Source organism: Haliaeetus albicilla, chromosome 2 (assembly GCF_947461875.1).
Source record: "Haliaeetus albicilla chromosome 2, bHalAlb1.1, whole genome shotgun sequence".
Lineage (NCBI taxonomy): Eukaryota > Metazoa > Chordata > Aves > Accipitriformes > Accipitridae > Haliaeetus > Haliaeetus albicilla.
In genome coordinates this window covers 4,551,582-4,564,430 of record NC_091484.1, presented here as the reverse complement: position 1 = coordinate 4,564,430, position 12,849 = coordinate 4,551,582, and the positions used below count along the sequence as shown (strand labels likewise).

The 12,849-nt window shown below is 39.1% G+C and overlaps 1 protein-coding gene across 5 annotated transcripts in view; it reads left to right on the top strand.

Moving 5' to 3' along the window:
- OSBPL2 (oxysterol binding protein like 2) overlaps window positions 1-12,849 on the top strand; it is a 40,024-nt gene that overhangs the window by 14,987 nt on the left and 12,188 nt on the right. For all 5 annotated transcript variants that reach the window (XM_069803850.1, XM_069803870.1, XM_069803878.1 and 2 more), the window contains 5 exons: window positions 8,238-8,385; window positions 8,626-8,701; window positions 10,041-10,175; window positions 11,257-11,354; window positions 12,072-12,254. In XM_069803850.1, the coding sequence (XP_069659951.1) occupies window positions 8,238-8,385; window positions 8,626-8,701; window positions 10,041-10,175; window positions 11,257-11,354; window positions 12,072-12,254 (640 nt within the window). The remainder of the gene's footprint in view (window positions 1-8,237; window positions 8,386-8,625; window positions 8,702-10,040; window positions 10,176-11,256; window positions 11,355-12,071; window positions 12,255-12,849) is intronic.

Here is a 12,849-nt window from a genome sequence, read left to right as displayed (position 1 = left end):
CTAGTAATATATTGCTGTTAATAAATAAAGTAAACCGCTGTTTGTGAAACTTGTAGTGCTGTCTTCTGAAAAGAAGAAAGGAAGAATTATAATTCAGGTTCAGACTTGGAAAAGAGGTGGGTTTTATTAAAGCTTAACGCTGGCTATCTTTTTATCACTATAACAGTCTTTTAGTGGCCAAGTCTTGCTTTAATTTTCTGTAAAATGCAGGTAATTTAATAGCAGCTTGAGAAGTAATGCTTTTAAGACCCTTTGAAAAGTGAAATATCTTCCATGGGTTATTTTTATTGTTATTTTATTCATTTCTTTATTTTAATGGAAACTTAGCATGAGGAATTGAAGTAGAAAATGTTTTTCTAGTCAGAAACAAATTACTGTAAAAGTATGCTTTCAAGATAGGGAGCCAAAAGTCTTTGCAATCCAGTGTTGTTTCTAGAAAAGCAAATATGAATCACTTCACACTTGTGCAGTGTATCAAATAGTACTTTTCTTTGAACTAAGAAGGATGAATGGTTATTTATAAGAGCCTTACATGGTTTTAGTGGTGAAATAAAATACTTAAAGTATTTTAATAAAAAAAAAAAATCCTTTCCAAGAGCTCAAACAATTTTAAAGCCTTCCACTTAAATGTCTCCTCAGAAATCCTGTAATAGAGGTGAAATGAGAAGTGCTGCCAATGGTGAGTGTAGAATGCTTAGTGTAGAATCATGGGGATGAAAAGAGAATAATGGGAAGCATGAAAGCTGAAGGAATGGAAATAGGATGGTAGGTACAAGTGGGGAAGGTAGGCTTAGACATGGTTGGTTGGAAATTCATATCAGGAGTAAACAGAGGGGGCTGGGTGAAGCAACGTGACTGACAGCAGGCTGTATAGGACTTGTCACAATTAAGTCACAGAGAAGGAAGTTTGGGTTGCATTCATGCTAACTAGGAGTGATAGGGGCTAGTTCGTTGTACCATAAAAATCTTGAAAACACAATGGATTGTTCCTGTATGCCTTTAGTAATCTTTCAATTCCAAGAGCTCAGGACCATGGCCATAAATGAACTAGATTTTTTTTTTCTTCTGAAAAAGGTGAACAGAAATGTGCTTCCAAGTATGAGGTGTGTGTTGTACAGCTTTGATGTTGATGCATTCCTTTGTCTTGCTGCAGAAATACACAGCCCTCAGTGTTTGAGTCATCTGCATTTGAACACTCTGGTTTTGTCCTCTTTCCTCTTCTTTTTCCCCTTTCTTCAGTCTCAGCAAGTGTTCAAGGTGGTAATGACTTCTGAGCTATTGTGCATGAGATGTTCTTGTACCTTGCAGTCTTGGCTGGCTCAGCTCAGAAGTGGGATGGTGCGCATCAGTTCTGTGAGCACTCCTTGTCCGGTCCTAATCTTATTCTTCCACAGGGAGGAGTGTGATGCCAGGAGAGAAGTTTCTAAGCAAAAGTGTGTCTTTGTAGGCTCTCAGCACAGCCCTCTTCTGATGGAGGGTGTTTGGTCTGCAGCAGCCACTCCAGGAACTGAATGAAGTTGGAACTCTTTTCCCTTTTGGTTTAAGAGGAGTTCTAAGTTTGCAATAGTTTGGTTCAGATTCTTTCTCCCTTGGGACTGTCTTTAAAGACAGGTGCTCAGTCTCTTTCTCCAGCTAGGTGCTTTAGAAGATGCTGACAGTTTGATGGATTCCTTGCACAAACTTAGTGAAGTCTAGACGTAGTTCTTTGTAGCTGTGTCTTGTCCAAGTAATACATAAATGTGATGCTAAGAACAACTGTAAATAGGTCTTTTTGCATTCACGTTGCCCAACTCCTGATGGCAGTAGCAACTCTTTGCTCCTTTTAGCACCATGGACTGTATATCTTTCAGACGGTGCTTTGCTGAATTTTTTGGGTTCTAATGGATCCAGATTATGCCTGCCTGTCTCTTAGTTTTTGTATGGTCTGGACATGGTAGGTGTAGACCCAGTACTCCCAGGAGCTAAAGTTCAGAACTGAGGTCCTTTCTGAGCCAAGGTGAGCTTTCAGATTCCACAGTGAAAACTTCAGGATTTGGGGTTACAGATTTTGATAAAAAAAATGAAATGCCCTTGGCAGACTCCTCGGTCTGTTCTTTCCAAGGATATTCTCCTTCCTTTAGGTCAGATCAGTAGGTGGGCAGAAGCCACCTTTAGACATATGCTTGTTCTGCTCTAAGTCTAGGATTGGGACATGGCTACCAGGATCAAGCACATTCTCCAGCTGTATCTTAACTCCATGTTGAGATGAAAACAGCATGTACACCGTACTCTTCTCCTCTTGTTCCCCCAGAGTCCTGGGCCCTGGCTTCCCCAGAGGGAGCTGCAATGTGTTCCCCCAGGTTTCCTGATTTTAGTAATTGGGTACTGTGGTTTGTGTCCTATAAGTAGCAAACCAGGCTTAGCAGAGCACTTGAACTCTGTGGGAAGTTACACTTTAGAATTCCACAGCAGTCTCAGCAGCAGCCCAAGTAGTATGCTGCCTCCTTTAAGATACTATGAGTTCACTCCTTGAGGAAGCCACAACTTTTCTGTATTATTAATTGATGACATCCACTTCTAGAACATGAATCTATCCTAAGGAGACCCCTGGTTTTTGTTGTGGTGGATTTCATCTCTGGCTGAGAAATTTCCTGCTTCTGACACTGTCCCCATCACATCCAAAAGACATGCTCATGTGATGGAATTGTATGCTGCATGGCTGGGAATCATCCTCCTGGTAGATGATTTGGCCCTGACTGGATGATGATTACGCTTGTAAATGTGCAGGATGGACTGTGTTGTATAGGTGATGAATTGAGTTAGTGACCAGTACGGAGTTTCCATGGAGAGAAGTTTCTTTGCATTCAGAGGTTTTTAGCATTGCTGATTAGTTGGATGCTTGACATCCTTACTTCATGAATGAGTACTTCCCTTGGGAATCTCTTGGGAATGTTACTTGTGGTCTCAGTTAATTCTTCACAGCCCAGCACCTGCTTTTTCTCAAATACAGGAGGTAGTCTTCTCTGAGACTGGATCAGGTAAAGTGGTCAATCCTTTGATGAATTTCAGGCTCTTTGAAATTTTATGTGAGATGGGGAGCATATAGCTTTGATCACTTGCGTCTAGCCTATGTCACCATGGGTTTATTAATCTCATCGCAGACTTGTTAAAGACTGTGTGCCATCAGGTTCTGCTCTGTCAGAACTGTATCCTTCATTAATTCTGTCAGATATCCATTTGCCAAAGTGTTTTGTGAAAAGATTGCCACAGAACAGGAAAATGCTTGGCTTATTATCATGGTAATTTATTTTTGACAAACATGAATAGTTTAGTTTTGCTTTTTTAAATATTACCCTGCAGTTCCGTGGAAATCTGTTCTGTCCCCGTGACGTTAATCCAGCCTGGTATATTTATGAGGATGTTGCCCTTCTATTTCCTGTTGCTTAGCTGTTGTTCACTGTAAACTATTGCTTTCATTTGGGGATGAGGGAGTGAGGTACTTGCTGCCAAATTTATATATTTTCGTAATATCTAGATGAAATACAATCAGCGGATTCTGCCATAATGTTTAAGTACTGCAGATCTTGTGAAAGGCCAGCCTGCCTCCTGTCGGAGCAGTGTGATACGGCTATGTGTTGTGAAGATGGACTTGTTTTGAAAAGTGGAGAATAGTAACTTCTGGCAAAGAAAAAAATTACCTCTTGCTTCACTTGCTATCTACACTTCCAGTGTATTTATCCCTATTCCTTATGCCCTTTTTAGGTCTGAAGATTCTCAGTACTACGCTATTTTGATTCCCTCTCTGTCTTGAGGCACAAGGCTTAATTAGTATTTAAGGAAGTTGCTCACTGTACAAAAGGGGCGGTCTTGTGTCTTCGTACATGACTCAGAACAGTGTGCCTCTGCTCCCTCATAGGTGGATGTATAGCATAGTCTGAGTGGACTTGTTTCGTTTGCAGGATGTGGAAGAAGAAGGCTAAGAAAACTAGAGTTACTGGCAAGTCACTTTTCTTTAAGCTCTTGAAATAGATTAATGTTGGCATCCAACTTAAGTGTTTGACTTTGAAAATTTAAGACTTTTTAAAAGCTTTTGTTTCACCCCTAACACACGTAAGTTGGAACTTTTGATTAAGCTAATTTTTGACATTTTATTTCTGTGTGTGGTCCCCTATTCCCCTTTTAAGTCCCCATTTTTATCCTCACTCCCAGTGGCTCTTCACTGTAAAAACTGTCCTGTAAGTAAAACTTACCTACTCAGTTTTGCAAATTCAAGGCTTTAATAGCAACTGGAGAAAGGGTCTTTTTGTATATTAGAAAAACTAAACCAAATAATTTCAGTAAACTGTTCTTATTTCAGATCAGTACTTCCTCTGTGAATAACATTCTCTGAATAGTACTTCACAGAACTGTAATACTTGGAACTTCATTGAGAAACAGCTTTTAAAACTTTCTCAGTGGGATTGTAGTAGACAAGCCAGCTGATACTTGAAAGTATAGTTGAAAGTCTAGTGATTATCTAGCTGTGTACCCTAGTGGTTTGGTTTTTTGGGGTTGGTTGGTTTGTTTTGTTTTTAATTAGGTGGAGATGCACTTTAATAAAGCAGACTTTACACTTCTGATATATCTTATTTTTCTGGGGCAGGGATTTAATGTTTCTTGTTTGTATGTGAGACGCTCGTTTGAATTGGCGTTTATTTACTTACCAATGACATATTGTTGTCCATAAATTATATATATACCTGAATCTAAATTCCCATTGTGTTGTACAGGAACAAGGTAAAACAATTCTGAATCATTGGAGAAACAGAAAGACTAGTGTGGATAAAAACAATGAGCATTTGATACAATTTGCAAGGTTTCAAGTATGATGTAAAGGCTGTAATTCCAGTAATATTCTTCATAACTATTCCCCTACAAGCCAGTTGACTATTCCTGTTATGAAGCTTTACTTCTACATTTAGGTGTGCTTATCTCATTGAAGTGCTCATTAAATGTGATGCTCTTCCCTTATGTTGTGTGCACTTGATCAGCTTTCTAGCTGAGGGCACATGTACCAAAAACCTCATCTGTTTTGTCCAACTTCATCAGTCAAACTAATAAAAGTTATTTTGTTATGCCCTACAGTACTTGCCCTTTCCATCTCCTTGTACTGTAACAGGTTCCAAAAAAAAGCTAAGATGTGATTAGAAATGCTGTTTTTAAATTATAAATATTTTGTTGTGGGTTGACTGAAGATAGGCATGTGGTTTTTTAAGACAGGTGTTTCAGGGTAGTCTTCATTTTAATGACCTGAATATGTATATGACTATCATACTTTCCAATTTAGTACTAAGACTGCTAAGGTGTGGTTATTGCTGTATAATTGCATGCTTGTGACATCAAAATGTAGGAGATGGTTTAATACATGACATCACCCATTACACCTGCTGTTTACCAAATAAGATCATATCAATAATGCTTCCCTGTGCAGTTTTGGATGTTAATGTCATGGTCTTGATCCCTGAAAAAAATGCAGCTTTTTTGTTTCTGAATGTGTGTCTTGCATGAATTACTCTAATAAAGTAAGAACACCCTGTTGGAGATGTTAATAAAAAGAAAAGTTGAAGTACTACTTATGATAGATACTCTCTCTTTTTAAGAAGTTAATGACAGAGGGTCATAACACTTTAATTAAAATTGAAATAATCTTTGTCAAAACTGATTACTCCATTTAGAGTGCTTACATGCTTTGTAATATTTCAGAATCTTTCTGTACCTACAGCTGGACTTTGAGATAGGCTGTAGCTGAGCATGGTGGTAACTGTCAGCACATAGACAAGTGGTTGCCCAGGTTGTGATAGCTGGAATGAAAGGAATACAAAAATGATGTTAGTGTATTCCTTAAAACTGTGGCAAGAATTGTATGCCAGCAAATACACATTTTTTCATGTTGCTTTTGGATTCTGACTCTAAAATTGGAAGCTGGAAACTAAAGTTGTCTTGTGGTTCTTGATGAAGAATTGACCCTTGTGGCAGTAAGAAAGGGCTTCATGCTCTTTGAATTACTTTCAACAAAAATACTCCTTTATGGATGGTCGCACTCAGAGTTGCGGTCAACGGCTTGATGTCCAAGTGGAAAGCAGTGATGAGTGGCATTCCTCAGGGAACTATTGGGACTGGCACTGTTTAGCATCTTTATCAGTGACATGGACAGTGGGACTGAGTGCACCCTCAGCAAGTTTGCCAACGACACCAAGCTGTGTGGTGCGGTCGACACGCTGGAGGGAAGGGATGCCATCCAGAGGGACCTTGTCAGGCTTGAGAGGTGGGCCCGTGCGAACCTCATGAAGTTCAGCAAGGCCAAGTGCAAGGTTCTGCACATGGGTCAGGGCAATCCCAAGCACAAATACAGGCTGGGCAATGAGTGGATTGAGAGCAGCCCTGAGGAGAAGGACTTGGGGCTGTTGGTTGACGAGAAGCTCAACATGATCCAGCAGCGTGCACTTGCAGCCCAGAAAGCCAACCGTATCCTGGGCTGCATCAAGAGAAGCGTGACCAGCAGGTCGAGGGAGGGGATTCTCTCCCTCTACTCCGCTCTTGTGAGACCCCACGTGCAGTACTGCATTCAGTGCTGGGGCCCCCACCATGAGAAGGACATGGACCTGTTGGAGCGAGTCCAGAGGAGGCACACCAGGATGATCAGAGGGCTGGAGCACCTCTCCTGTGAAGGCAGGCTGAGAGAGTTGGGGTTGTTCAGCCTGGAGAAGAGAAGGCTCCGGGGAGACCTTCCAGCAGCCTGCCAGTACCCAAAGGGGGCTGCAGGAAAGCTGGAGAGGGACTTTTTACAAGGGCATGTAGAGATAGGGCAAGGGGTAATGGCTTTGAACTGAAAGAGGGTAGATTTAGACTAGATGTGAGGAAGAAGTTCTTCACTGTGAGGGTGGTGAGGCTCTGGAAGAGGTTGCCCAGAGAGGCTGTGGCTGCCCCATCCCTGGAATTGTTCAAGGCCAGGCTGGATGGGGCTTTGAGCAACCTGGTCTAGTGGAAGGTGTCCCTGCCCAGGGCAGGGGGGTTGGAACCAAATGATCTTCAAGGTCCCTTCCAACCCAAACCATTCTATGATTCTATTACACTGAATGATCAGCAATGCTTTCTATTGTGATACTGTGACAGTTGTGAAGAGGGATTGTGTTAATGCAGTGTTTTAGGGTGCTCGGTATTGACGCTGCAACCGATCCTTATGTGTTGTTAACAGTTGTTTTGTTTCTGCAGTCAGTCTGTGTAGCAGCATTGACAAGAGGCCTGTTGCTGTTGATAGTGACCAAGTGTGTGTGTATGCGTAAAATGTTTTTTACAATTTTCTTATTTAAAGGTATATGCAAAAATGAAATTGTTGTTATTCTTAGTTTGCGTGTAAGTAGTGTGACTTAAAAAAAGTAAAATCATTAGACTAAAATCTTGGATTTTTGGTTTAGTCCAACTTGTACTTAGGGCACCTTGATTACAGAAGCTTGTGTTCCTGTAGATTTCTGTTGGTTTAACTTTTTTTGATGGTTAAAGCTGTTCAAAGCATGTTGTTATTGGGGGCACTGGCATTTAGTTACAATGGTGTTTCCGGTAGCTATCTACCCAAGTGGATGGAATTGGGTCATAGGAAATGGAACCAACTGTTGTAGGTCATGTTTTGGGTTGCTTGTAGGCTCAGGGAATGATTCATCTTGGTGTCCACAAGTTCTTGCTGTAACCATTAGGGGAATTTTATATGGTTTGCACACATGGATGGCAAAAAAGTTAGATATCTGGCATTTCTGTTGCTCTAGTAGTCTGGATGTTTGCAGCTGGATTGTGAAATGGCCCTTTTCTCTTTTTTTTTGCTCCTTGCCTGTAAGCAGTGTAAGTAGACCAAGTTAAATTTTTTTTAAGGTCTTTGAGGAAAACTACATAACTGAACAAAATTATTGTAATCATGTTGCAGCTCTGAAGAAGAGACAATACAGCTAATCTAATCAGGAGCTACTGAAGAACTTGTAAGATTCTAAAATGGTTTTCTATTCAGCAGTGTGAAAAATTAGTTGAGAATGCTTGATTCTAATGCAGTACTTGGCTCTAAATACTCTTGGAAATCAGGTCACTTAATAAAGGGTTTTCACTCTGATATTCTTTAAAATAAAATAACCTGGTATAAGTATACTTATGCTGTAAGAGTTACAAAATGTGAGTGCCACTCTGTGGCGTAATAAGGTTCCTAAGAAAACTGTTGCCTTATGGTTTTTATACAGGCTTTGATTCTGACAATTCTTCAGGAGACTTTTCAGAAGCAAATCATAAAGTTGCAGAAATGCTTGATCTAGATCCACACCAAAGCAATAGGACTGGAAAGCATAATGGAGAGTCAGAGATTCAAGAAAATGGAATTAAGAGACACAGGTAAACACAAAGTACTGCATAGTAAATGAGAAGTGAGTACGTTCTGGCTCGTTATCTTTTGGGGCATTACTCTTCTCATTGGAAGAGGCTAATTCTCTGGAACTGAAAAGACTTGTCAGCTTCCTATGTCAACTCAAGGTTAATGCTTTGCTTCCTTTATAAATTACTTCAATACCTACAAATGAAAATGTCTTGTTGTTTAAGGGGCTGATAATGACAGTTGTTTTTTTCCAATTACAGGACATCATTACCTGCCCCAATGTTTTCTAGAAGTGATTTTAGTGTGTGGAGCATATTAAAAAAATGCATTGGACTGGTAAGTTTCCCTCCTGCATAATTTAAGCAGTTTGTGCCAAAAAAATTGCTTTCATCTGATTGAAGGGATAGAAAAGTTTGGGATCTGTTAAGAGTTCCTTGGAGAGCCCAGTGTAGGCTTGGGGTATTAACGGTGTGATGTCATTGGGTCCTAGATTTGTTCTTGGACTCAGAGACACAGACCTTTGCATTGCTCTGTGTTGTTAAAGGACCCCGATGCTTGCATCGTTATTGGCCATCACTGCTCTTTTCTTTTAATCCTTTAAGAATTCAGTTACATGTTTGATTACTTCATTCTTACTAGGAATGCAAATGATATTCTACACTGGAGGACCTTGCTGCCATAGCCTCTTTTTAGAAGCATTAAGTAATTACATTGATGTCCAGTCTAGGTCTGCCAGTACAGTCTTTTGTGAATGCAACAGACAAGTCAGTGAGCACTTCTGCTGGCTTAACTTATGTCATCTAGGAGACACAGCTGTACTGTCAAAACTCCTTTTGTTAGGATGAGTGATCTATCTACTAGAATGCTTTGCTTGGACCAAATCAATTTAAGTCAATTAGGGGTAATGTTTTTTGTTTTTTTTCCCCTTACTGCCTGTGATAATGCAAGGAAAATGTTTCATTAACTTCATCTGGTGGCATTCTCCTTTCCACTAAGTTTTAAGCACTCAAATGATGCTGTAGTGCTCAGTCATGAGTGCCACTTTTTAATTATCCAAGCAAATTTGGCTGTTTATAGTAAAAGACCTGCGGAATTGGAAATCTCTGTGTGAACTTCATGTCTGTCTTGGATCCACATGCGAAATGAGAAACATTCTGACGCAAATAACAGGTTGCTTGAATAAAGCCACTGAAATTTGTTAGAGCAATTCAAATCCTGTTCTTTATGTAACTGTTCCTTTCAAAAAATAATTTGTGGTTACTGCAGTAAAATAGTTAGATTTTACGCAAATAGGTATGTGAGGATTTCAAAGGAATGCGTGGTACTTAAAGATCAGTAATGAGCTGGTTGGCACATTATTGCTGCTATCTATGGAAATCTTAACCGCTTCTGTTTTGTGTAGACCACAGAAGAGAAGGTAACCTTTTCTTGAATTTACAAGGTTAGCTGGATCAATTTTTGAAGTTGTTTATTCTTTCAGATTGCTAGTAGGCTTCTGTAGTGCTTCTAGCCCCTTTCAGCTGTAGCACTTAGAGGTCTACTATAGGATTGTCAAAGGTCTTTTGAAGAATGCTAGAAATAAACTAACCCACAACTTATTTTCAAAATTCTTGTTGTTGTCAGTTGTTACCTTAGTGTTATGTCGAAGAAATTAACTTATCCTTTTGTTACCTAGGAGCTGTCTAAGATTACGATGCCTATTGTCTTCAACGAGCCACTGAGTTTTCTTCAACGGATAACAGAATATATGGAACATATATACCTCATTAATAAGGCTTGTAGTCATGCAGACCCCCTGGAAAGAATGCAAGTAAGTAACAGCTACCACCTTCTGGTTAGTTCGGAAGATGTTTTTCTCTCCTAGAGTCTCTCATTTGAAGACAATTTCTCACTTGACTGTATTTCTTTCTCTGGGGCTATCATAAGAATGCTCATATTTGTCTGTCTAGACAAGTTTCTTGTTTCATAGTGGCTGTATTAGATATTTGTGACACTTTCACACTTGATGTTGTGCACAGAGTTTGAGCCAAAAGTGTAGTGCTGAAGAGTGCCACAACTGATGATGCCCAAGGACCTCAATCCTTTCCAGGACTGCTTTAACTGTGACTCTTTTTGTGGTTTTATGCATTGTGAAGGTGAAATCTTGGCTTTAAGTCATCCTAAATTGATTTGTTGAGTGGCTCCATGATTTTTAAGTTACTGGATGAAAAATTGTTGTGATGGAGACAAGCTTTACCACTCTTCTCCAAAACTAGTTGTTGTTGGGAATAGAATATAGTACCCGGCTGGTCTCACAACAAGGACCTGAATATGGTGAAACCAGGCCTGTGTATATTAGGTTATACTGGTATTGCTCGTAGCTGTGTTTTTACTTAAGTGAAACTGGAATATATGTCTTGTATTCTGTGTTTGTGTAGTACATACCCCTACTTACCAGCCTGCAGAAGCTTCTAAGCGTCATTTGTACCTGCTGGTATGATTCAAGAAATCTCATCTGTGTTAGAGATAATGCTTGCCTGACACTAAGAAAAGCAAGACTCTCTTCCCAATGAGCTTAGTGTGGGGGACAGTCAAAATAGGGGAAAAGTAGATTTTAAAAAACAGGTTGAACTCTTAGAGGTAGGTGGAGAAACATGGGGCAGAGTGTAACCTGACAAAATTTACTACAGAAAATAATTCCTTTTGGAAATGAGATTCTTATTAACTGCTTGTATTTCCCTATTTCTATATCGCTTATCCCATGGCTTACAAATGTTTTGGCCTTAAGCGATATATAGCGCTTTCTTTCTGGAAGAATAATGAAGTACTGTAATGTGCAACAAATACAATATATTAAACTTAGAGTTTTAATGTATTGTTCTCATAACAATGTGTTCTTAATTTGCTTATAGGCTGTAGCTGCTTTTGCAGTTTCTGCTGTAGCTTCTCAGTGGGAGAGAACTGGCAAACCATTTAACCCGCTGTTAGGAGAAACCTATGAATTAACCAGGTAATAATTACTTTACTTTGGGAGCTGGAGCTATTTGTGTTCTTGAGTTAGCAGACTCTCATACTAGTTTAGTTGTTTATTCAGTGAAATAAATAAAAATCTACTAAAATATATTTTTGAGTATAGCTAAAATTCTTTTCCCCAAACTATCTCAAAATCTTTGAGAAGTTGTTATAAAAGCCAATAATTTTATTTCTAAGTTTAGGCAGAGTATTCTTTGAGTTATTCAGAGAAAAATTCATCCTTGTTCTTCCACCAAAGACATTTCCTGACCAGACACAATTAATTTATAAATAGTGTTTTGCTGGTCATGTCAGATAGAGTAGTTAGTCTGAAGGACTTCCAGCTTGCTTAAATAAATGGGTGATATGTCTGCAGTGGAGAAAAGAATTTTCAGTCAGACCTTCTGCTGCTGCCCAAAGAGTTTCAGCATTTTCACAAGTTATTTCAGTGAAACATCTTCTCATGCCTTTCTGGGCAGAAAGTCATTTAGGTGTTTGAATGTGGGTTGGTTTGGGGTATAAAGAGAAAGTGTTCAGAGTACAAATTCTTTCATTTCATAAATTGTAAATGTGTCATGGGACTAGAAAAGGAAAAGTCTCACCTTCAGTTTAATCTAAAAATCCTTCAAAATTTTTTAAAGTATCAAGTAACTCTTTTCTTTTGTAATGTTAAAAAAAATGTTTACTGTTTAATGCTCTTTTTTGTTGTTGCTAGGGAGGATTTAGGATTTAGGTTTATATCTGAGCAAGTCAGCCACCACCCACCTATTAGTGCATTTTACTCTGAAGGCCTCAATAAGGACTTTATTTTTCATGGATCAATCTATCCCAAACTAAAATTCTGGGGAAAGAGTATAGAAGCAGAGCCTCGAGGAACAATTACTTTGGAGCTTCTGAAGTGAGTATGAGAAGTAAATACCTTTTTTATGTTGATCTCCTTAACGTTTACTTGAATAAAAACATAGGTGATAATCATTCTATTGGCTCTTCATAGGTTATTATCTATAAACCTCTTGCTGAAGAGATTGTAAGAGTTTATTTACAAGTTAATTTTCACTGCTTAATTCAGGGCTCTGTTTTTTTTAAGTTATGCCATGCTTGTACGACCCAGTCTTTCCATGATGAAAATTAATGTTTCGTAGAAGTTGAATGCTACTGAAAGCTTGTTTTGTGAAGGCATGTAAAATTTAAATAGATAAAATTATATTGCCAGGCTATTCAAGCTCATCTTGCTTTTAAATATTGTTATTGGTTTTGATTGTTTGTGCGCATATGTTTGTGTGGAAAGAACTGCATCTTCAGAATAGCTGTTCTATGTGGTAAGGGAATGTGAGAAACTTGTCAGGATTGCCTTGTCACCTGTTTAACACTTCCTGTGTATGATCACCTTCCTGTTAAAATCAAGAATGCCTCTCCAGATTACTCTGAGGCTTGTCTCTAATTGCGTATGTCTCTCGTAAATTACGTGACTTTCCATAAGTTGTTTTGTGCCC